Raw genomic sequence first — 27009 nt, forward strand, 5'->3', positions numbered from 1 at the left:
TTTACAAATGTATATACTCCATGTAACCATTACCTAGATCAACACTGTCAGTGCCTGGAAGCCCTTTTCATGTTTGCTTCAGTCATTAGTCCTTAACAAAGGGAGCCACTGTTCTGACTTCTACTGCCCCAGATCACTTTTGCCAGTTATTTATATAAAGGGAATCATACAGTACGTTCCCTTTTGTGTTCGGCTGTTCTCATTGAACATTATGTTTGTGACACGGATTCATCCATCCTCTGCATTTAGCAATAGGAGCTCATTCTTTTATCATTGGGGTAACCAATGGGATGAATATAACCAAAATGATCTATTCTACTGTAGATACATTTGAGGTATTTCTAGTTTGGGGGGGAGGGTGGCTATTACAAACTAAGCTGCCATTAGTGTTTTTGTATGTGCCTTTTGGTAAACATACAGAATTGCCAGATCATATGTTTAACTTTGTAGATACTGCAAAACAAATTTTAATGATAGTTGTCCTAATTTACATTCCTGGTAGCAGAGTGTGAATGAAAACAGAGTCATTTGATATTTCATAAAGCTTTTTATTACTGATTTCTAACTTAATTACACTGTAGTCACAAAAAAGTTCTGAATGATTTCAACCACTTAGAATTTGTTGAAACTTATACTTCATGCTCAGGATATATGGACTGTTCCGTGCGTACTTGAAAAGAAAGTGTATTTATTGAGTGTCACGTTCAATGCGTGTCAAATAGTTCATATCTGATAATTATGTTGTTCATGTCTTCCATCTTACTATTTTTGACTTGTTTATTCCATCAGATTTTGAGTACTGCTCTGCTCAAGCATCCCACTATAAGTGGATTTGTCCAACTCTACTTTTACTTCATGTATTTTTATATATTTTGAAGCTTCGTTTTTAGGTTCATATAGACTTATTTTCTGGATAGACCGGACACCTTTGTAATAAAGAGATGTCCCACTTTATCTCCAGTAATGCTCCTTGCGTCACTCCAGTTTTCTTGAGTTCACGTTTGTGTTCCCTATCCTTGGACTATCGATCTGCCAATGTCTTTACACTTAAGCTGTGTCTCTCATAAAGACCAGAAAGTAACATTTTCATACTCTTTGGTATTCACCAGAGAGAAATAAAAGCATACACCTGCACACAAATTTGTACATACGTGTTTCCAGATGTTTTCTTTGTGATAGGCAAGAACTAGAAATAACACAAATATCTATCAACAAGTAAATGAATAAACAAATTATGCTATGGCCATGTGATGGAATACTATGTAGCGATAAAAAGGAATATGCATGTGGTTGTTTTTTTTTAAGGGACTATTGATACGTGCAGCACCCCAGATGAATTTATGATAATTATGCAGGGTTAAAGAAGATAGACAAAAAGCATATATACTTTATAATTCCATGTATATAAAATGCATATTAACATATAATAACAGAAAGCAGATCAATGGTTACGAGGGAAGCAGAGAGAGGCCTCAGAGGAGAAAGAAAGGAAGAGAACACCAAAATGCACAAGATAGCTCTCAATGATGGATAGCTTCATCTAACTGGCCACTGACAGGTGAATGAAGTGTTTTAATCTCAAATGGAATACCTATCAACAATAAAAAAATTTCTTAAAAAATAAAAAAAAAAAGGAATACATGTAATATCGTGGATGAATCTCAAGACCTTGGGAGTCAAAGACGGCCAGATGAAAAGGAATATATAGTCTAAGATTTCATTCATATGAACTTCCCGAACTGGCAAAACTGATCTATGATAGAAATCAGACCAGTGGTCTCTGGGACAGGGAGTGGGATCATAAGACAAAGGAGAGCTTTCCAGGGTAACTAGAAATATTCTAAGTCTTGTATGATTTTATTATACATAAATTGTATCTCAATAAAACTGACTTAAATTAAAACCATTATTTAGCAATCAATATAAAAAAATTTTTTTTAAGTCAGTTCTATTCACATCCCCAAGGGGGACTATAATCCAAAAGACAGGCAAACAACAAGTGTTGGCAAGGATGTCGAAACAGAATCCCCAGACACTGCTAATGGGAGTAAAAAAGGAGACAGTCGCTCTGGGAAACCATCCGGTCACTCAAAAAGTTACACATAGTTACCACAGGACCCACCAGCTCCACTGGTCATACATCCACAAAAGAGCTTTTACACAAATGCTCACAGCAGCACTATTCATAACAGCCAAAAAGCAGAAACAATACCAAATGTCCGTCAGCTGGCGAATAAACAGAAGGCGCTCTGTGCATGCACTGGAATATTATTTGGCGACTAAAACGAATGAAGTACTGACACAGATTATACTATGGATGAACCCTGAAAACATGTTACACGAAAGAAGCCAGACTCAAAAAGCCACATATTCCATGATTCTATCTCTATGAAAGGGCTAGAATAAGCAAATCTATGAAGACAGAAAAGAGGTAAGTGGTGGCCGGTGGCCGGGGTAACAGAGAATGCACGTGGCAGGGTTTAATTCTGGAGTAACGAAAACGTTTCAGGGTTAGACAGTGGCGATGGCTGTACCACCTTGTGAATATACTGGAAAGCGCTGAATGGCACACTTGAAAACAGTAAACTTTATGGTATGTGAATTAGATGCAAATTTAAAATGCAATCCATGTTTTTTAAAACTTCCAAAAGGTCAACTGAAACTAGAGAAATGTGAGGTTTTTAAAATTAAGTGTAAGAATTTGCACAGCATCATTACTACATGAGACATAAAGCAGGTAAACCTCTTCCTTCTCCGGAGTTCATAAAACAGCACACAGATGCAAACGCACCACTTCTGGAAATGCTGTCTCTCTCTGACAGACATCCAGGAATGACATCGATCGCTCACAGAAACCACACACCAGAGGAACATGAAGAATGTCCATGTGTATGAGCTTCCGTTCACGAGCCCAGAACCCACGTCCCCTCACCTCCATTGCCTCCTGAGCGATCTCGGGCATGTGTGACTGAGGGACCAGCTGCACAAGCCCTGTAATTAACTCCGCTGTGCTGCCCTGGGTCTCAGGCCCCTGCTTCCTGGGGTTCTGCAAGGGGGAAAAAAGCAAGCTTCAGTTAAAAAAACAGATCTGTCACCTAATAGGAGCCAGAGAGAAAAGAGAACGGAAAGTGAGTAGTGATGGGTACGCTAAGCTTCTGTTAAGGGTTACAAAAAGTGTTCTAGAATTAGACAGTGGTGATGCCTCACAGTCTTGTAAATATACTAAAACCAGTGAATTATACACTTTAAAATAGTGAATTTCATGGTATGTATATATCTCATTAACCACAACGGAATTTTTTAAAAGTCAGAACTGCTTTCGTTAAGGATGTGCTTAATCTACAGCCATACTGTTCCTTTATGCAAATAATGTCCAGAGAAAATTCTAATTAAAAGAAAACACAAATTACGTATTAGCTTTTTAATTAAGAAATTAGACCAATCTAAGGAGCAGGTAATTTTTTTCACCTACACTACACTGGCTAAATAATACACCTCTAGTTTGGAGCTTACTGGTTTTGATCTTACAAATAACTGTGATCAAAGGCAAAAGAACAGGTCTTGTCTAGTATAAAGGGCCTGCCCTAAGCCATCCAAGGCTGGAATTCACACTTCCAGATACCCGCACTGGAGTCTTTTTCACTGTGGAAAAACATGGGGTACTAAGCAAAGCACATCAGAAGGATATATATCTACTTTAAGAGACTAAAATGTTTCCTGTAGCTTGGCTGCATCTATTTGCACTTCACCAATATATGGTTCATTTAAGTGAGACCAATGAAACCTGTGCCCTGATTTTATATTGCTGACTATAGCTTCTTTCCCGTCATAATGATTAGGGTCAGCGCTCATCCCACAGCATCCATAATTCACAACTGTTAGCCTACTTTATAAAATTTGTGTTCATTCACAAATAACTCAATAACCTTTACTGAACACCAAACACATGGCAAGTTGAAGAGATGTGTGTCTGGGGCACCTGGGTGGCTCAGCTGGTGAAGCATATGATTCCTGATTTCAGTTTAGGTCATGATTTCATGGTTTGTGAGATTGAGCCCCATACCAGGCTCTGCACTAAGTGTGGAGCCTGCTTGGGATTCTCTTTTCTTCTCTGTCTCTGCCCCTCTCCTGTGCACACATACACATTCTCTCTCAAAATAAATAAATAAACATTTTATGAGGCGCCTGGGTGGCTCAGCTGGTTAAGCGTCCGACTTCAGCTCAGGTCATGATCTCACCATTCGTGGGTTCTAGCCCTGAGTCGGGCTCTGTGCTGACAGCTAGCTAAGAGCCTGGAGCCTGTTTCAGATTCTGTGTCTCCCTCTCTCTCTGACCCTCCCCTGCTCAGTTGCTCTCTCTGTCTCTCAGAAATAATTAAAAAAAAAAAAATTTAAATAAACATTTTTTTAAAAGTGTTTCCTACCCTCTTGGAACATGTAATCTGGTGGGAAAGACAAACATCAATAAAATAACCAGACCAACAACTGTTAAACTGCAAATGAGACAAGAACTATGAAGGAGCACGTTGCTGTGGGCATCCTGATGGAGGAATGTGGCACAATTCAGGAGGGCTTTCCACGGCAGTGATCTCAGCTCAAAATTAGCAGGAATTACTATGTAAAGAGGAAAGAGAAGCACCTCAAAAGCAGAAGGAGCAGCAGGGGCAGGTATGAAGGAGTGAGGGAAGATGAGATGAAAGACCGTCCTGACTACAGTGAACAAGGTAATGCTAGATGTGGCGGAAGTGGTAGGGGGAGTCAGACTTTGCACGCCCCTGTAGGTCTCTTTGGAGTGTTGGTCTTTATTGCAAGAGCAATATCAACTAACACGTTTGAAGCTGGATAAAAGGCATGATACGATTTGCTTTTTAAAGACAGCACCATACTTTAGTGCAGAGACATGTTCAGAGGGAGGTAGGAAAGGGTGTTAGCTGGACAATCAGGAGGCTTGGCCACACGAGAATAATACGGATTAGAGATGGCAGAGATGGAAGATATTAAAATCGTGTTACTTTAAAAATAGCATGATTGACATCATTTAAGTTACTCCCACATTTCTTTTTACTAAGATTTATGATTTTTCATGTAAATAGAAAATAATTAAGTATTTACAGTGACTCACTACTTTAACTTACCTTTGGTTATGCTGAGACAAGTTGCTTAACCACTAGATGGCAGCAAAGAAAATAATTTCAACTTTAAATGGGTTCTCTGAGTGCTGAATTTCAACCATGGAAAAGAGCAAGTTCTTGTTCTTTGAATAATGGAACACTTACCACTGAAGGCACCAGGGACTGTGGTGCAGTCTTTGCCCTGAGGGGTAGCATGCAGAGAGCTGGAACTCTATGAAATGTATGATGAAATATTACCACAGTATATGTCATGTGCCACCAAGACACGAGGAGAAAGGGGATCTGATAACTCTTACAGTCTCACAGATAAGATTTTATAAAACTTTCGCTGATGTCTCAGAGCCTAGAGCCTGCTTGGGATTCTGTGTCTCCCTTTCTCTCTGCCCCTCCCCTGCTCACGCTGTCTGTCTGCCTTGTCTCTCTCTCTCTCTCTCTCTCTCAAAAGTAAGCATTAAAAAAAAGATTTTATGGGGCGCCTGGGTGGCTTAGTCGGTTAAGCGTCCGACTTTCGCTTAGGTCATGATCTCGCGGTTCGTGGGTTCGAGCCCCGCGTCGGGCTCTGTGCTGACTGCCAGCTCAGAGCCTGGAGCCTGTTTCAGTCTGTGACTCCCTCTCTCTCTGACCCTCCCCTGCTCACGCTCTCTCTCTCTCCTAGAAATAAATAAAAAAAAAAAAAAAAAAAAAAGATTTTATGAAACTTTCCATGCCTAATTCTAACAATTTATTCTACTGGACTCCCAAATTTGGATGGGCTTCTCAAAGAGTTCAAAATATCACAAGCCTTCCTTTGGCGTTATTAATCCCTTTAGACATTCTCTGTGTGTCTCTCTCCCCTCATGTTTTGCTGTAGAAAAAACACTCATGTACACATTTTTTTTAATTGAAGGGGTTCATCGAACTCTTGAAAATATGGACATCAAATTATGAGCCCCTATATACAGTCATTTGAAAGCACCTTAGCACTTACAAAACCTATTGCAAAACAAAGCAGTAAGAAATTTTTCTGGATGCCTCTCTCCAGAGACTGGAGAAACTTCAACAAAGGTTAAACACATTATCCTATGTCCTTCACAATACATAACTGCCAATATTTGGGACATTGACAACATTTATATTAATGTCACCTGCATTTTATTAATAGTAATAATAGTTACCATTTAGTGCTTATTATGCATTTATTAAACATTATTCCTAAAAGCATGAGTGTGCTATCTCAAGCTTAACAATCTGAGATTGATACTATTATTATCATGATGAGAAAACTAAGAGAGATGAAGTCACCCAAATCACATAACTATGTCTGTGTCCAGAGCCCATGCTTTTAACCCCTTCACATAACTATCACTCACTTACATCTGTTAGTCCCCCGCTATTCTGTGGACCAGAGGATTGCCCTCAGGACTCTAATGCCATCTGAGGCTGCAAGAGCAGCTTTGATAATAATTAAGTGCTAACCATACCCATTTTCATCGCCTTCTCCTTCCAGTACAGTATTTCCAGGCAAAGCCAGTGATAATAGGTTGATGACAGGAAAGAAGGGAAATGAAAAAAAAACCTAAAGGGTTTGGCAACAGCCACTGGAGATTTAAAACCCAACCATGAGCATGAGAAAGCACTCGGACTTATGGCAGCTCCATGACCTCCACCCCCACCCCAGGATGTCTAAGTAATACAAACCTGGTAACAGGGTAAAGAAAGAAGATCTCACAAAAACATCTTAATGATAAGGAAAAGTAAGAAAGAAGGTATGAAATCTGATCTAATTATATTGGTATCAGAAAAGTATTAACTTCTCTCTGTGTAAATTAGTTTTCTTAAAGATGTCTTGGGTTTCAAGCATGACCAGAAAGGATCAGTGAGTGTCATTTAGCTAATAATTCTCTCCAAGGTCTTGGTATCTCATTTAAACCAAATCAAGCTATTGTAGTCATTTCAAGGCCTCTCATATAAAATACTCACACAAAGCAAGAGCTTTGGATCCGCATGAATGAGTTTCACCATGGACAGGAGAAGATACTTATAGCTTCTTGTCTCCACGTCTGTAGGTTTTTCTTTAAATTTAAGGCTTGTTACTTTTTCTTTAAACGTAAGACTCTAAAAATAAAAATGAAAACATGTCATCACCTCGTAAGAATCAGACATCAGGTTAATGAAAACAGCTACCTAACCTTTAAAACACAAATCAATTATTAAAAAACTTTGAAAAAGCAGACATTTTATACCACAGATGTTATGTGTGGTAAGACTAGAAACATCTGAGTAAGTATAAGGTTAATATTATTAAAAATAATACTGGGGTGCCGCCTAGGTGGCTCAGTCAGTTAAGTGTCCAACTCTTGATTTTGGCTTAGGTCATGATGTCAGGGTTGTAGGATCAAGCCCCACATCGGGCTCTGTGCTGAGCAAGAAGCCTGCTAAAGATTCTTTCTCTTGGTCTCTGTCCCTCTCCCCTGCTCACTCTCTGTCTAAAATAAAATTCAATTTAAATAAAAAAAGAACAAATGGAAACTATTTTTGCACCATTTATATTATTCTTATATAATGTAACTAATAAAGTTTAAATGAAAATTCATTAAAATACTAAACACTTTAACATCAAGCTGACTCCTATGTAAAAGAACAATTTTCCAAACTGTAGAAAACATCAGGGATAAAATATTCAGTCTATAGCTCTCACAAATACATACTTTGAGTGATTCATTTATCATTTATCCCACACAAATATACACAAATATTGCAGAGAATCTATGACATTAATTTTAATAAGATGATGATTAATGTATCACAAGAAATGAAAAGCCACGGTCAACTCTAAGATACCAGACAAGTAAGATGTGTTCCTAAGTTCAGACATGTCAAAACCTAAAAGTAAGTGCTTCATAGAATTGATGAACTATGCTATATAGTCAATCTCTGTATTTAATAGTTTAATGGTAAGTTCTGCTTTTTCCTTCAATGGCATTCCACCTCTCTCAAGTTCCAGAATGTGTGCATTTTGCCTGAAGAACACTGAGAAAACAAAGAAAGTACTCTTTGACAAAGATAAATCATGTGGAGTGTGCTTCAAGACAGAGATGCCGTGGTGGATGCTGTGCTGTTATCATAACTATGAATGTTATTCAATGAAAAATCCAACAATTCTATACTGGATACATAACCACCTCTTTCTACTCTTATAAATCATCTCCCCCTTTCCTTTAAAAGAACATAAAATATCTAGTTTTGACACATACGCCTTTATTAATACTTTTAGCTAAAAAAAATACTTCTAGTTTTAGGTATGCAACATAGTGATTTAATATTTATATACATTAAAAAATGGTCACCATAATAAGTCTAGTTACCATCTGTCACCATACAAAGTGGCTACAATATTACTGATTATATTCCTGAGGCTGTATATTACGGCCCCAAGTCTTATTTATTTTATAACTGAAAGTATCTCTTAACCCCCTTCACCTGTTTCGGTGCTCACTCCACTGCCTTCCCGTCTGTCAACCACGAGTTTGTTCTGTGTGCCTATCATCTGTTTCTGTATTGTTTTTTAGATTCCACATTAAAGTCACATGGTAATTGTCTTTGACTTATTTCACTTAGCATAATGGCCCCTAGGTCCATCCATGTCGTTGCAGTGGCAAGATTTCATTCTTTTTATGGCTGAGAGATATTCGTGTGTGTGTGTGTGTGTGTGTGTGTGTGTGTGTGTGTGTGTAACCACATCTTCCTATCCACTCGTCTATCGATGGACACTAAGGTTGCTTCTGTATCTTGCTATGGCAAATAATGTTACTATGAATATACTGGTGCATGTCTTTTCAAATTAGTGTTTTTTTTTTCTTCATATAAATACCTAAGAGTGGGGATGCTGGGCTGTATATCTCTATTTTTAATTTTTTGAAAAGCCTCCATACCGTTTTCCATAGTAAATTGGCCACACCAATTTACATCGTGAATTTCCATAGTAAATTGGCTGCACCGATTTACATTGGGACCAACAGTGAACGAGGGTTCCCTTTTCTCCACATCCTTGCCAACACCTGTCATTTCTTGTCTTTTTTCTAATCGTTCTGACTAGCATGAGGTGCTATGTCACTGTGGTTTTGATCTGCACTTCCTTGATGTTTAGTGATGTCGAGCGTGTTTTCATGTGCCTGTTGGCCATCTATGTGGCTTCTTTGGAAAAATCGCAAATACACGAATTCCAGGATACCCGGCAGCTATGTCCAAGTGCACAGGCTGTCTTTTGAAGGTAAAAAGCGGAGAAGCACACCTGTAACACATGGTTGCATTCTCCATGCCTGAGCGTAAGATGCCCGAGGCCACTGACGGGCCTCTGCCCCCTCCCCTCTGAGGAGAGCCACCACCACCTAACATCCACACGGGCGCTCAAGAATATCAACATAGAAAGGAAACAGCAAAGCTCAAAAATACTGTTTGCTTGTATATTTACAATCCCATGGCAAATATCTCCTCAAATGTATTTATTTAATCTGTTTTTACCATTTGTTCCCAATGAACTCTCTTCTTTCTTTCATTCTAAGTCACGTTAACACCTTAGATCAAAGTGAACAACTTTCAGTGCACAACTATTTACTAAGATGTAACTAAGTGCCGCTGCTCTTCCCTGACACAACCACTGCCCAGGAACACAGGTCAGAGAACAATGAGCAGATACAATAATTATCTCTTATTCAGCAATCGTTTTCTAACAGTAAATAGTAGTTTAATTACATCATCTCTTCAGCTCAGGAATCAGCATATAAATTTTGTTCCAGCACTGGCTTGAAAAGGTTAAAGTTTTCAATTCAAATACCTTTTACTTAATGACCATCAGGAGGTTATATAAAATGAGGAATAGCATACTGAAGAAAAAATACATTTCTTAACTAGAAATGTAAAAAAAAAACCCAACTGTCCATTCATTAATTTATTGATTAACCTTCCATGCTGCAGATAAGAGTAAGAATGCAAGTCGGTACACGCACTTTGGCCAAAGAAGAGAAGCAGTTGTGCGCAGGAATAAATTCATTAATCAGAATATGCAGCTGTCTATTAAGGGCCCAAAGTTATTTGCTATTTGTTAATTTATTTAAGACTATGACTAAATTACAGGCAGGTAAGACCATATCTCCTCTAGAAGCAAAATGTGCAGAAATTACACATATTTGTGAAAACTCATACATCTATTATTAATGGGCTACCCGAGTTTTAAAACCGTAAATGATTAGTGTTAAGAAATATTTCAAACTTTTAAAAGATTACCAAAGTATAAAATGGAGAAGCTATGGCCCAGTGTTCATAGGTTAAGGCTAAAGGGTTTAAACGACAAAGAGCTCAATCTAGGATAATAATGTAATCTTAGACTACGTTACTAGCAGAAACATGGTACACAGACACAGGTTAATGACATTCTTCAATTATACCACATCTGGAATGCTAAAATCAGATCTTAGTATGTCATTTTAATTAAAAAAAAAAAAAAGGTCTTAGGTTGAATCCTTTCCAGAAGAGCCGCGGAAAAGGAGGGGTTTAAAAGCAAATCAGGAAAGAAATGAAGTCACTCATTCACCACATCTATGCCAACTGCCTACTCCGTGCCAGGGCGCCAGGGACCCAGTGCTGGACAAGCCAGACGGGGCTCCCGCTTTGATCAAACTCCTGCATTAGTGAGGGAAGACAGCTAACGACCTGCACGGGTACTGGAAAGAACTAGTCCCTAATCACGTGACTACCTATCATCCATTAAACATTATATGTGCCTCAGTTTCCTCAGCTGTAAAAACAGATCAAACAGTATACACACACACACCACAAGCTTTTAAAGAAAGCTGAAATAATAAAACCCCTCCCAATGCTAAAATCATATAATAAGAAAGAAACCTTAGGAGTGCAGGGTAACTTTACTGAAATATCTGCAGTGCTGTCCTATGGAAGAATCAGACACGACATCTGAGGCAAAGTAAATGAGGGCAACCCACTTAACATACCATGTTAACACAGCGGTTCTCAGCTGGGGGCAGTGTTGTCTCCCGGGGGATAACTGGAAATGTCTAGAGGCACTTTTGGTTTTCATGACCAGCATGGTGGTGCTCCTGGCGCGTAGTGGGTAGAGGCCAGAAACGCCGCTAACACCCCACAGAACACAGGGGAGTGCCCTACAACCGCCTCCTTCCCCACTCCAAGATGTCAACGGTGCCAAGGTTGAGAAAGCCTGGTGTCACATATTTAAACCACTTGTTACAAATTTTCCTGGGTTTCCGGACTTGAGGGCCACCTGCAGCGAGCTCTTCGTTAGAAGTGTCCAAGCAAGAGCTACAAGAGGGTGTCTCTGTGAGGGAAAGTTTCTCCCTGTTAAACACTGGCAGCTTGTGGGGGGGCTCAGAATCTCCCCACTTACTGCCTGACTCTTCACTCTCCAGGCTTAAAAGGGAAATGATTCACCTTAAAGATCATCTCAATAATACAATTTTATCATTCTCAAAAATTATTTCAGGTTAAATTTGTTAATTATCGTTCCTGGTAAGAATATCAGACAGAGGGGCGCCTGGGTGGCTTAGACGGTTAAGCGTCCGACTTTCGCTTAGGTCATGATCTTGCGGTTCGTGGGTTCGAGCCCCGCGTCGGGCTCTGTGCTGACTGCCAGCTCAGAGCCTGGAGCCTGTTTCAGTCTGTGACTCCCTCTTTCTCTGACCCTCCCCTGCTCACGCTCTCTCTCTCTCTCCTAGAAATAAATAAAACATTAAAAAAAAAATTTTTTTTTAAAAAGAATATCAGACAGAAAGCTCTCCTTCGGCCACTATGTGTAATTTCATAGGCATATGAGGCTGTGTATACATATTTATACACATACGTACACACAAACGCAATCTCACACGTATATAAATATATGAAAATAAACAGCCTGAGAATGATTTCACAAGTCAAATATATAATGACACTTTCAGAGAATAAAGGAAATAAAAGCTCAATTCTTATCATAGGAGTCCTTGGACCAAAAGAAGTCTAGCTGTGGTTTTTATGAAATAGCTTTCAGCACTATAGCATGTTGTCCCTAGAGTCAGTTCATAAGCAAGGCTAAGATGAAAAATAACTTCTAAATGTAGGGAACATTTTCAGACTACCAATCAAATTTTGTATTTGTTCAAAGCGCTAATTTCGTTTCGTTTCCTTTTGGTTCTCACGCACAGCAAGTTAAATTGCAGGTGGCTGGTAAAGTGGATACCGAGGTTAAAGTGGAAGTGAGTATTAACTTTCTACCAGTTTCTACTATTGAAGGCCATTAATTTTCTGCCCAAACAGAAAACTTAAAAAGTCAAAGTTCTATTTAGTATACCTAAAATGAATTAATTTTTAAACAATTATTTTAAGTCATTTTCTAAGATGACTTTTAAAATGTTTAGTTATATAATACATATAGTTACCATATACTTAAGTAACTATTATTTTATGTTTACCTCCAATTAACTGAGATTGAAATTTTCAATTTTTAAAAAAATGAAGGACTTGGCATCACAAAAAGGCAACTAAAAAATAGCTTTGTATTTTATTTATCTTATTGAACAAAACATAATTGCCATGCTCTTTGGCTATAATTTTTTAGACTAAAAAATCCCAAAGCATTCGGTACAGCAAACTTCTCTATTTGAACATCTGAGATAAATAATCCTCAGAAACAACTACCGACTACTGGTAAGAGTGAACCAAAATAATTTACTGACCAAGGAAACTTGGGAAAAGAAAAGCATGCAGGGAGGAAGCTGTTTAAATTATAAGTGAAATGGTGAATTTACTAGGAAAAAACCAATAGGTAAAAACATGTTACATTTTCACTGGAAATGATATGACATGACTATAATAGTAACTATACACAGAGAAGTCAAAAAAAAACCAATGACTTTTCTGAGGTAGTTACGGAAGTTACAGGTAGTTCTGTGGGTCATACTTACAACCACAGAAGCCCACTGCCATGTAAAACAGTGACTGGTCGGCATCTGATCATGTGAGTGACAGCAACCAATAAGAAGAGAAAATAAGGGGCACCTAGGTGGTTCAGTTGGTTAGGCGTATGACTTCGGCTCAGGTCATAATCGTGGGTTTGGGCCACGCGTTGGGCTCTGTGCTGACAGCTAGCTCAGAACCTGGAGCCTGCTTCAAATTCTGTGTCTCCCTCTCTCTCTGACCCTCCCCTGCTTATGCTGTTTCTATCTCTCTCTCAAAAATAAATAAAACATTAAAAAAATTTTTTTAAAAGAACAGAAAATAAGCAGAAGACAAACCACCACCAATCAATGTCAAGAGTTGTCACGTAGAATTCTCTTGCGATACATAAATACCAAGAAGTGATTTCTAGGATCCTATAACTGCTTAACTGGCCCCACATGAGTCTCAAAATTCCATTTAAGAGTACTCATCTGTGGGAATACCTCATTGAAAAGGCTCTTTTTACAAAGTTTAAACACGGACTTCAATATCAAAGTGCCTATCGTTTTCAAACACAGAAAGCACATTTGCTGAAACCTGCAATATTTTTATTTTATTTTATTTATTTATTTTTAAATATTTTTATTTATTTCTAGGAGAGAGAGAGAGAGAGACAGCGTGAGCAGGGGAGGGTCAGAGAGAGAGGGAGACACAGACTCCGAAATAGGCTCCAGGCTCTGAGCTGGCAGTCAGCACAGAGCCCGACGCGGGGCTCGAACCCATGAACCGCGAGATCATGACCTAAGCGAAAGTCGGACGCTCAACCAACTAAGCCACCCAGGCGCCCCTGCAATATTTTTATTTTAAATAAAACGTTTGATTTTATTTCTAACTTCCTATGCGCCATGTTCAGCATCCGACGGGCAAAAACGGTGCGTTAGTAGAAACATTCACTCTACCCCAGGAGTCAGGGGCCTTTCCTCATCCCCAAAGATAAAGAGCAAACCAAAATACTTTGATTCATGAGGAAAAGTCGCAGGAAAAAAGAAACCAAAAAAAAAAGGGGAAAAAAAAACAAGAAAGAAAGAGACATTAAGAGTTTAACAGCATTCTGTGAAAAAATTTCTCTAAGGAAAATAAGTTTAACTCACTGAAATAGTGAAAAACAAACATCATTGTATACGACAGCCCGCGACACTTACAGAAAAGTAGGGACTCATTTGATTTTCTAAAATCACCAAAAGAGCAGGACTAGGATGGAGACACTGAAAATGGAACAGGAAGATGGTAGACTTCCGAAGTCATGCTTTGCCTTACCGGGGCCATTCGTATTGCCGGGTGGGCTCCACAGCCCTGCACCGCTTTATGAAGCGTTTCACCAAACATGTTTCGAAGCTCGACTGAGTGACAGTACACAGCATCAATCTTAGGCCACCAATCCAACGCAGACTAGAGAAAAACAGAGACCATAAGAGAAGTACAAATTTGCATGAGTTATATGCTCTGGTTAACACAGTGGTCCTTATGTTTTATCCTTCCGTGAAAATGTTTCTAAGACCATGCAAACACAGATCATGATTTCCAAAGTCTTCAAATAATATCTTGAATTCAAACACTGAACCATACATGTACTTTAAAATATAATAATGAACATGAGACAAATTGCCATTTCATGTGCACGGGCATAGGAGACTATCTTTTCTCACTCAAAAGCCAATGAATCTGAGAAACAAAGAGTCTTTAGAAAGCTAATTCTATAGCCAATCTTTGTTTTTAAAGTTTAACTTTTACACATTTCAGAAACATGTGCATTCATAGTATATATTTTCCCACATAAGAATGCTATTATCAAAGTTTTAAAAAGGATTAGTGGTTCAACACAATGTTGAGGGAATATGCAGCAAACCATCACTTATATGCCTACAAACAACAATAAGTACAACATAAAATTAGTAAATGAGATAAAGCTATTAGTAAACCTATAATCTTAAATTGATATGCAATGATGGTACAATACATGAAAAGACTAATGATTACCACAAGGACAAACTGCTCATAGCTAAATATTGTTTAGAGGTAATTATTTTACGTAAATATTTAACTATGTCAGTTTCACCCATTTAGCTCTGATTCTAGTTTCTAGTGCCTATTTTATTTGAATAGTGCCTAATTTAACTTTAAAAGTAATTACTATATTATGGGGACACCAGGGTGGCTCAGTCAGTTAAGCATCCAATTCTTGATTGCAGCTCAGGTCATCATATCACGGGTTCCTGAGTTTGAGCCCTGTCTCCAGCTCCTCGCACTGACAGTGTGAAGCCTGCTTGGGATTCTTTCTTTTTCCCTTTGTCTCTCTCTCTCTTTCTCTACCCCTCCTGTGCATGCTCCCTCTCTCAAATTAAGAAACTTTAACAAAATTACTGTATTACGAAAATGAATAAAACTATAAAATCTATTGGTCAAGACAAAACTGAATTTTCACTGTATATGGAGATTATGCAAGGCATGGGAGCACTGAACACATGGGTTAACACACAGGCTTCCGGTTTCTGACACTCCCACGGCAGAGGAGATACGTGAGAGAATGACTGAGCTAACACAGGCGGAGGATTGAGGAACTTCATATCCTAATCCCCCAAGGTCCTTCTTATTCAAAACTAAGCTCTTTAAATTCTCAGCTTTTAATTTCTTCACCCGTAATCGTCAGAACATTTTAGGCAGCGTCAAGTTATATTACTTTAACCTAAAACTATGGATGACAAACTCTATTTACTGAATAGCAAATTATACAATCAACTTATGATACACAATTCGAATACCGGACTCTATTTAGGAAGGGACGCCAAAGCTGTGAGGGAAGAAACACTACTCTCTTTGGAAAGTATGGTTGTTACTGCTATTCCCTCAACTCTTACTCTACGTAAGCTAATTTCTAACAAATGATCAAATTTTAGTTTGGTTATATAATGGATTCTTTAAACTCTGGTCAATTCAGTCGGTTGACTTGCCCAAGCAGTCAACACAGCTTTATCTCCATATATTTACTAATTTATACAGTCTGTATTGATCAACATAAAGCAACAGAGGCTGAATAATCACAAAATGGAATGAGATAAAGGTCCTACTAATTCTCCTGACCTCATAATATCCTGTCAGAAACTAACTAAAGAGATATGCATCCCATTTAACACCGGATCCAAACTACTACGTTATTTTGATAACTGTTGAAATTGAACCCTGGTACCAGGTGCATCCTATGATTTTCACTTAAGATTTAGTGATTTTCATAACTGCATTTTTTCATAATACAAAAATTCATTCATTTTAGTGTAAAAGTTAAAGATGCACCTTCAAATAAATTATGTACTAAAAACTAGACATCATGTAGTTGGTAAAAATTATAGTATTTGAAGCAGTTACTAAATGTGTCCCTTCTGAAACTCATCAACCAAAGGAAACATTCCTTCTTCTCCCCTTGAAAACACTACATTTATTGCCAAACAAATGGCAATCCTTTTACAAGTACAAAGTATGAGCAACCTATGACAATTCATCAAGAGACTGCTTAAGGAAATTTTCAAATGTGTTGGTGAGAACTTATCCAGCCTGTTGGTAGGAAGAGGTCATGTCATTCTCAGGACGCGAGAACTTTTGTCCCCATAAGGGACAAAACAGTGAATACGAAGTACCATACTAGCCACAGCACGTTCCGCTGATGGTAAGATGTCTGGGTCATCTGTGTATCACTGTTTCTGTAATTTCCCCATTACAACAACATACCTAACTTAACCTACAGGAAGCCAATAAAGATTAAGTACATAACATAGATCTTATAACTATAATTCATCTTTTATAGCATGTCATAATAAAAAAGGGACTGTCCTAGAAGTACTGTCTTTGAAGCTGACAAATGTTTATAGTATCACAAAATTCAAACAGTGAACAGACCTTCAGATTTCTTAAGAAGAAACAGTAGAATATTTAGATCTAAACACTGTACTTGTAAACTGAGTATGAGTATGTTTCACAGAAGGCAAAGAAAACTGCAGACCATTCCACTTCTGCATAAGCCCTCACAAACATGTCAGTAAAACTCTTACTTGAGAATGTGGTAACAAGAAACAAGATCTGTGAGCCTGGCTACCGAACCATGGAAGGAAAGAACTTATGAGGTGCATTGAACCAAGAATCATTGAAAAGGAAATTTTCTACTACGAGTAAATTTAAGATTAGGCGTCCAAATATCTAAGAAAAACTTCATGTGATTTCCAGATCTGTCTTCAGTGAGACTCTGTAATAGCCAATTCCATAAATTTGCATTTTTACTTTATAAACAGTCCTTTTCAGTCAGAAAGTACTTCAGATTCAGTATCTATTAGCCTCAAACCACAGGAAGGAAAAAAAAAAAACCTAACCCTAACAAGAAACAATTTATCAAACATCCTATAATATGATAAAGTACCATTATCTCAAGCATACCTTTAAGAGATAATTTCTAGACTCTCAAATGTATGCTTTTGGCAAGTTACTCGGTCAAGGTCACTGACACTGAGTATTTTAAAAAGTAGTCAACACAGGGTTTTCATTTCATACAGACGTGACCTCTGACACAGACACACTGCACCCTCACACACGCAGTACTCGGCGGAGGACAGAAGGACACACGACCACTTGACCATGGACACAGAGGCATGCACGAGGTACCACTCCAGGCATGCTTTAAACCCACACAGGAGCAGCCCGGCCACTTACAGCAGTGCCAAGTCCATGCTTGAAAGTGCTCTATATATTCAATTGTAGACAAAAATATTTCACAATTAAAGTAACTAGCCACAAAGAATCAAAAAAGTATATACTTGGGTTTATTAAATACAAGTCTTAAGCATTTAAGTAAAACCATCCACTCTAATAAATGGAATGCTTTTAGCATTATAATTCAAAGGAGAAAAATAATATTATTTTAGTTCTGAATTATGCATAAACCTGGGGGGGGAGGGAATCATCTCTTTTTTTCTTAAATGACCTTGAAAGTAAACACTGAGGATACAATATCTTGGCTCATTACCCTGGCAAAAGTCAAGTAAAAATTTTTTAAGTTTTTAACGCAAACATACCTTATCTGCAACCAGATTCATTAAACTTTCCCTTTTGGGATAAATAACATTTCATGTTATTTATACCTATAATTGAACCCAATGATACTCAAGTGAGAAACGTATCATTCCCTCAAGGCATTTCAGTTGTTCATAATGTCTAGGCGGGGCGGGGAGGAGGGAAATGGCCCGAATGGTATTTAATGACATGAGGATGAGGGATACCAGGTGTCCTGACACCTGACACAAGACGGTCCTGCATAGCTAAGAAGTGCCCCACCTGAAATGCTAATAGCACCCCATGGAGAAAAACTAAATGTGTCACCAGATCACTGTATTAACAGTTATTCGTCCCCTGCAGGAATGGGTAACAGAAAAGAAAATGGGCGTCCATTTTAACTCAATGCATCCAAGGCAAATGAATGTGGGGAAGAACTTTTAATTCATCAGCAACACACTCTTAAAATGGAATTTGCTTATAATGAGGACAAATATATCTGAGTTATCAATGATGAAAGCTCTTTTTGAGGGAGAAAAAGAAAACTGTGGCCAATGTACACATAACTATGATTATCCATAAATGGGTAAAAGTAGAGCTATGGTAAATAACACTTGAGAACCTTCAAAGTATTGCTTTCATAGTCACGGTCCAAATGACCATGGTCCAAATGACCTTCAAAGTGTTACTTTCTTAACTTCATGGTCCAAATCTGATAAGGTTTCATTATCTTTCTACTTAATGTACTCACATCAGAGTCCAAAGTTTCACAAGTACCTCTTAATGAGCTTGCTTATTTTGTCTGTTATGTTTTTGTATCGTATCAACACCTCTATTTAAGTGTGTTAATATTTCATTTATTTAAGGAAGACTAAAAAGTACAATCAAATATGATTTCACCATTTTCTAAATGTACCATACTGCCCTACAACATAAATAGTTACTGCTTTTAACTTAAATGGTAAGGTGACAAGTCAGAATGTATCAAATGCTGGGGAAAGGCTAGGAATATTAAAATAATATGTAAAGAGTTTGGGGATGTGGGGTGCCTGGGTGGCTTGGTCGGTTGAGCATCCAAATCTTGGTTTCGGCTCTCATGGTCTCATGGTTTGTGGGATGGGGCCCCACATCAGGCTCTGTGCTGGTGGAGCGGAACCTGCTTGGGATTCTCTTCCAGCTCTCTCTGCCCCTCCGTCCCCCAAAGTAAATAAATAAACTTTAAAAAAAGAATTTGGGGATGAAAATGTTCAATTATATTCTCAATGGCACTGTTCTCAAGGGCTTTTGATGCAACTAAAATATTTCAGGTTTAATCTTTCCAAAGGATCCTATTAACTCCATCTTCCTCAATAAGGGAAGGTCAAATTGAATATGAAATTGAATATGAAAAATACAATTGTATATCAGTTACTAGATATAATCTCCTGTGAGGAATCTTCCTCTACCACACATCTAAGTTCAAAATCTTTGGTAAACCAAGAATGTCTTTCTTATAAAGAAATAAAGAAAGGAAGAAAAAAAATTTTAAGTAATTTAGCAATACCTTTTGGACTTACATTGGTGATGATTCGATGGAGTGAATTTACCAGCACGTAGTGAAATGTAGAAGGGGAATTCTGAGCCAGGCAGATCTACAGGGGAAAAGAAAAAAAATCATATATTATTTCTAAGAGAAAATATTCTGTAGCACAAATGAGAATAAAAGAAACAGAAAAAAGTTTTTTAAAAAAGGAATACATTCTTAGGTCTTAGAAATTAATATTAACATAAAATACTGGGAAATCAGCAGCCTCAGTAAATGTAACTGGATAAAAACCAATGCTCTCACCTTAAAGTGTTGGTTGTTGTGAGGACTTATACGAAAGCAAGAAACAAGGCAGTCAATCATGAGATCCACATCTGCGGGCTGACTGCCTCTTGAGAATGGCTTACTTGGATTAAAAAGCAGGTTCTATAAAAATCCCGAGAGAAAACAGAAGCCTTTAAACAGTCATGCAGTATTTTTTTTTTTTTTTTTACTAGTATTTAATAATATCAACACAGCAGTCACAGAGATGGCAAGAACGTTCAGTTGCCAGAAGGAGCAGAAAGCACGAAACGCCGTAGTTCACTGGTCTGCTCAAGTTCTCACTATACCACGTATGGTGCCTTTCAGGCCCTCCTCTCTACATTATTGTAAAACCAAGTCTGAATGCTTGCGGTAACTTAAGAGAGCTGGTTAATTCTGTGTTTTCGTCATATTCCAGGCCACTTTGTTTAGTCTGAATAACACAAAAACAACAAAAGCAGGTCCTATGAACGTATCCTCCAAGAAGATTCAGAACTTCAGCGTTAGCAATGATCTCTGACAACGATCTAGCATAATAACACTAATGCTGGAAGTTTCTTTTTCCTTCAGTGTTCTTCAAGTCCGTAGCAGAGATGTAGAAAGCAAATTACCTTAAGATCCACCACCATGGACTGGACTAGTAGGAAGATGACAGAGTTGTCCTCCCAGTTGATGTAAGTACTGGCCTTGCACAGTTTCACACAGGCGATCGCAGCACTCTCGGTCAGCTGCCTGCTTCCTCCGTGGCCAGCGAGTGCTTTCCGTAGGCTGTCCAGAAACAACTTCTACAGAATTCAAATACAAAAACAAGACAATATGCAAAGTTTCTAACATTTCAGATCTGCCTCATCAAAGAGCCAACTATCGGCATCTCAAAATCATACTCTAAAACCACATTCTTGATATTTCCAATTTTTATTTCGTAATTTAAGTAGCTGTCATCCCTGAAATGTTTCTCAAATCCCCCAAATCAGAATCAGTTCTTCACTTTCTTTGTTGAATGATCAAAGGAACTTAAGAAACAGTCCTTCCTAAACATGGTAGTTGACTTCTCCACCCTGAATTCAGTTGATCATATTCTCGTTCAAAATATTTCTAAATACTGTACTACCTTGGTCATGGTCTATGTCAAACTATCGATCCTTTTCTAAAACTCCAGACAATATTCAACTTTCAGCCTTCTAAGGATATAGCGATATTGCTCTACAGTCTGTTCCTCACAAAAAATTACCCATTCTTGTGATCTCAAGCCCTCTTTGCAGCTCACCAACAAATTTCTCCCTCTGCTTTTCTTCCTCACATCTCCACGTACATGAATTCTCAGATATAATGTGTCAAAAGCTAAACTGATCAAACAGCAGAATATGTATTCTTCTCCAATTCACATGAACAATATCCTGGATATATGTTTAGGCCACAAGAAAGTTCTTAATAAATTTAAAGATACTGAAATCCTATGAAATATTTTTTCTGATCACAATGAAACTAGAAACCAACAGCAGAAAGAAAACTGGAAAAGTTCACAGATATGTAAGAATTAAACAACAATGGTCAAAGAAAAAAGTCACAAAGGAAATTAGAAAACATCTTGAAATAGATCAAAGTGAAAACACAACACACCAAAAATGGGATGCAGTGGAAACAGTGCTGAGAGGAAGCTTTATAGCTGGAAATGCTCACAAGAAGAAGAAGAAAGCTCTCGGGGCATCTGGATGGCTCAGTCAGTGAGCTTCAGACTCCTGATTTCGGCTCAGGTCATGATCTCACGGTTTGTGGGTTCGAACCCCACATGGAACTCACTCTCCTCTCCCTCTGCCCCTCCCCTGCTCTCTCTCTAAATAAGTAAATAAATAAATAAATATTTTTTAAAGTTGGTTCTTTGAATGGGTCAAGAAATTTGAGAGACCTTTAGCTAGACCGATTAAGAAAAAAAAGACCTAAGACCCAAATTACCAAAACTCAGGATTAAAAGTGAGAACACCACTGTTTTTTTTTTTTTAAGTTTATTTACTTATTTTGAGAAAGAGAGAGAGAGTACAAGCAAGGAAGGGACACAGAAAGGGAGAGACAGAATCCCCAGTGGGCTCTTGTGCTGTCAGTGTAGAGCCCGATGCGGGGCTCAAACTCACAAACCATGAGATCATGACCTGAATGGGAGAAAACACTTGCAAATCATACGTCTGATTGGGGATTACCATTCACGACATGTAAAGAACTCTGACAGCTCAACAACAACAACAAATAAACAGTTCAATTTAAAAATGGGCAAAGAACTTTAATAGACACCGTCAAAGAAATACATATGGCCAATAAGCTTATGAAAAGATGTTCAACGTAGTCAGTCATTAGAAAGGGTGCCTGGCTGGCTCAGTCAGAAGAGCATCCAACTATTAATCTCAGGGTTACGAGTTCGAGCCCCACATTGAGTGTAGAGATTACTTAACTTTTTTTAAAACTTAAGAAAGTGCAAAGATATAGTTAAATATACAATGGAATACTACATGGCAATGAGAAGGAATGAAGTCTGGCCATTTGTAGCAATGTGGATGAAACTTGAGGGTGTTCTGCTAAGTGAAATAAGTCAGGCAGAGAAAGAAGGATACCGTATGTTTTCACTCATATGTGGATCAGGAGAAACTTAAGACCATGGGGGAGAGGAAGGGGGGAAAACAGTTACGTAGAGGGAGGGAGGCAAACCATAAGAGACTCTTAAATACTGAGAACAAACTGAGGGTTGATGGGGGTGGGGGAGAGGTGAAAATGAGTGATGGGCATGGAGGAGGGCACTTGTTGGGATGAGCACTGGATGTTACATGAAAACCAACTTGACAATAAACTATACTAAAAAATTAAGTAAGTTCAAATCGAAACCACAATGAAATATCACCACACACAAGAAATTTCTAGGATAAACAAAATGTGGTGTGTGTGTGTGTGTGTGTGTGTACACACATAAAACAGAATATTCAGCCATAATAAGTAATGAAACTCTGATAATGCTACAAAACATTATGCTAAATGACATAAGCCAGACATAGAAGGACAAATACTGTGTGATTCCACTTATGTGAGGTACCTAGAATGGGCAATTCAAAGAGACAAAAAGTAGAACAGAGTTTACCAGGGGCTAGAGATGAGGGGGAAGGAGGGTTTACTGTTTAACATACAGAATTGAAGATAACCATAAAAAGTTCACCAACACATAGTGGTGATGCTTGCAAAATGCTGTGAGAATACTTGATGCCACTGAATTGTACGCTTATAGAGGGTTAAAAGGATAAATTATTTTACCAGAATATAAATAAGTAAATAAAACTTTTAAAGGCTAAACTCCTATTTATTTTGACCTAGCTCCCACTTTGGACTTTCTTTTTATCAGCCAAAAACACTACTTTGCCTATCTCACCGTTAACCTGGAACTTTGTGGAATTTTCCTCATTGCCTAAAGAATAAAGTTTAAATCCAAACCAGCTCGCAGTTATCTTCCAGATTATTCACCTCTGCCTCTTCATCCTCATTTCTTACCATTGCTTGCATGAATTTCCCATCTTCAAGGCTAACCAACTTTTCTGAACATTCCTTTTAACATCTGTACGCAATCCATTTCCTTGATCACCCTGGCCTGAATGACTCTTTTTTCTAAGTTCTATTCTTATTTCAAGCCCAAGTGAGGCCCCACACTTCTCGCAGCACATATAGCCGCATTATTCGCCTCGTGCACAGGTACTCCTGATATACAGTTTTCATCCATAAAGAAACAACCGGGAATTCCAGGGAGACTAAGCCATCCTTGACTCCCCCTCTCTCTCCTGATTCCTTCGTTCCTTGGTTCCAGGGGATATAAATGTATTTCTCAGGCTCTCTTGCAGTTAAATATGGCCATGTGACAGTTCTACCCAATGGAATGTGAAAGAAAGATGACATTTAATCCTCAGCATGACTTCCCATGTCTCCCCTTCAGGCCAGCAGAAGAGAAGCAACTTCCACAGAAGCTATGTTTTCAAGGCGGCAGTCTTAGCTGTGCAAGGTCCTACGGAACCGTCCCACAGGTACTCGGATCAGTGGCTCATTAGCATTTCACACGTATAATAAAGTTCTATTGTGGCGAGCCATTAGACTCCCTCCCCGAAGACAGTAAGAGTACAATAAAATAGTAATAACAAAAATTATAAACTGAAAAAGAGAACCACTTTTCGTATAGTCTGCAGTCAACAATGTGTCAATGAAAGCCCAATCCTGTCTGCTAAGGGTTCTATTTGTTTGTTGCATCTTCTTTGTTTGCTTTATAATAAAGACCTAGGTGTGATTACCAGCGACCAGGAGCCTACTGGCTGCCGGAGGGTGGGGAGCTCAGACAGCCAAACCAAGCTTCTCCCCCCAGTGTATTCCCAGGGGGCTTCTCAGGCCCCTGCAGCAGTTTTCGAGAACTACAGATTTAGTTGTAAGTGCAGTTTAAACATTTACATTAAATCGTGCCCTAATGAAATGATACACATCCTATTCTGATGACCTCAGGACCCTCTTTGAGCAGATCAGTACCACCATTTTCTAACCACAATTAATTTTTTTTTTATTTTTATTTATTTCTAGAAGAGAGAGAGAGAGCATGAGCAGGAAGGGTCAGAGAGAGAGGGAGATACAGACTCTGAAATAGGCTCCAGGCTCTGAGCTGGCAGTCAGCACAGAGTCCGACACGGGGCTCGAACCCACAAACCGTGAGATCATGACCTAAGCGAAAGTCGGACGCTTTACCGACTAAGCCACCTAGGCGCCCCACCACAATTAAATTTTTAAAAATCTCCCCAAAAACGAAGAATGTGGAAGCTATAAAACATTCTTGTAAATCAAATGTGGTATCAGTAAGTAAGAGACAAAAAGTCCCATAAGTTAATAAGAGACCGGTAAAAAAATATAAGTAAAAATAAATTCAACAGGCATGCAAAAGAAAACATGCAAATGACGAAGAAACAGAAATGAACCTGAACCTCGCTAATCACAAGGAATAAAATGAGATGCTCTTTTTCACTTCATTAAAGACTAAACACACAGTCCTGGTGACAATGCAGAACAACAGGCATTCTAATTCATATTGGTGAAAAGGTGACATGCTGTCAACACTGGGGAATATAAATCTAAAAATAACTATTAAAAATTTTAAATGCCAACACCCTTGACACAGAATCCCAGTTTTGGAATTCCAGTCCATAGAATTAAAAGCATCAGTTAACAAAAATATATGAACAAAGATATTTACTTAAAGATTAAATATGTCAAAAAACTGAAAAAAAAAAAATCTAAGATTCCATCCATTCACAAAGGGCTGAGTAAATGAAGCTCATCAGTGTAAGAGAGTATTAGCTAACACTTAAAGGAATATGCTAGATCTCTATCAATTATTTTGAGGAACAGCCAAGATACACTCTAAAGTAAATAAAGCAAGCTGCGCAATGTGTATAAAATTATCTCATTTTGGGGCACCTGAGTGGCTCAGTTGGTTAAGAGTCCAACTCTTGGTTTCGGCTCAGGGCCTATTCTCACAGTTTGTGAGTTCAAGCCCCGAGTCAGGCTCTGTGCTGACAGCACAGATTCTGCTTGGGATTCTCAATCTCTCTCTCTCTCTCTCCAATAAATAAACTTAAAAAATAAATGAGCAAATAAAAAAATAAAAATAAACAAAATGATTTCATTTTGGGGCTCCTGACTGGCTCAGTCAGTGGAGCATGGGACTCTTGGTCTCAGGGTCGTGAGTTCAAGCCCCACATTGGCTGTAGATAGTATAAATATACTTTTTTTTTTCTCTCATTTTAAAATATACTCATCACCACTCTATACATGTATGTGTATTTTCATTTGTACATTTTTATGAGCAAGTAGATATGAATGGAAGGATACATATCAACCAACCATTAACATGGGTTAGCTCATAAGTAATGTGACCAGGAAAGAGAATACATAAAAATAAGTAAGTACATTTTTTAAATCCAGAAAGAGTTTAAAATCTAAATTTTTTAACTAGATAAGTACTAAGAAATATATAAAAGCCAATTTCAAAAATCTCAGATGTTCTGGATACACAGGTCACATATTACATGATTCCACTTCTATGAAATGCCCAGAAGAGACCAATCCCATCGTGACAGACGGCAGACTCGTGGTCGCCAGAGGGCATGGTGAGAGAGGAATAAGAGGTGATTGCTAACTGGTGTAAGGCTTCTTTCTGGGATGACAGAAATGGGCTGGTATTACATAGTGCTTGTGGTTGCACAACTTGTTGTACATGCTAAAAAAGACTGAACTGTACGCTTTAAAAGAGTATGCTTAGAAGAAGGGCGGAAATGGTGGGGGAAAGGGAGAGAGGCAAACCATGAGAGAATCTTGAATGCTGACAAAAACTGAGGACTGATGGATGTGGGGGGTAGGGGGGAATGGGCATGGAGGAGGACACTTGTGGGGATGAGCACTGAGTGTTATGTGGAAACTAATTTGACAATAAACTATTTGTAAAAAAAAAAAAAAAAAGAGTATGCTTATGGTATGTGAATTCTATCTCAATAGAATGAATAAATAAAATCTTGGGTAGGAGCAGTCTGACCAAAAAAGCTAAGAGGCAAAAAGAAAAAGACAGAGCTGACAGGCAAATATTAAATATCTAAACAGCAAAAACCAAACGAAACAAAAAAACATAAACAAAGTTTAAAAAGAGAAATTAAGTAAAAGTGTACAGACAATACAGAGCTTATAGGGTGTGTGAGTGGCTCAGTCATTAAGCACCTGATTTTGGCTCAGGTCATGATCTCATGGTCTGTAAGTTTGAGTCCCACATCAGGTGAACACGAGCCCCACTTGGGGTTAAACACCAGCCTTGCTTCGGGTGAGCCCCGCTTCTCTCTCTCTCTCTTTCCCTCGCTCACTTGCACCCTCTCTTTCCTCTCTTTCAAAATAAACAAACACCATACAAATCAATAAAGAACAATTCAATGCAAAATAAGAAAGTCATGTAAGACGTACAAATAATCAAAACAAGTATCTACAAAGATGT

At 38.3% G+C, this 27009-nt stretch overlaps 1 protein-coding gene across 3 annotated transcripts in view; it reads right to left on the reverse strand.

Annotated features, from left to right (window-relative positions):
- The window catches only part of NF1 (neurofibromin 1), a 263862-nt gene that overhangs the window by 160054 nt on the left and 76799 nt on the right, over window positions 1-27009 (reverse strand). For all 3 annotated transcript variants that reach the window (XM_039252830.1, XM_039252840.1, XM_039252820.1), the window contains exons 9-14: window positions 20582-20755; window positions 19971-20093; window positions 19699-19773; window positions 14369-14500; window positions 7091-7225; window positions 2933-3046 (exon numbers count right to left, since the gene is read on the reverse strand). In XM_039252830.1, coding sequence (XP_039108761.1) covers window positions 2933-3046; window positions 7091-7225; window positions 14369-14500; window positions 19699-19773; window positions 19971-20093; window positions 20582-20755 — 753 coding nt within the window. The remainder of the gene's footprint in view (window positions 1-2932; window positions 3047-7090; window positions 7226-14368; window positions 14501-19698; window positions 19774-19970; window positions 20094-20581; window positions 20756-27009) is intronic.

Source organism: Hyaena hyaena, unplaced genomic scaffold (genome assembly GCF_003009895.1).
Source record: "Hyaena hyaena isolate Hyena2069 unplaced genomic scaffold, ASM300989v1 scaffold_10, whole genome shotgun sequence".
NCBI classification, from domain to species: domain Eukaryota; kingdom Metazoa; phylum Chordata; class Mammalia; order Carnivora; family Hyaenidae; genus Hyaena; species Hyaena hyaena.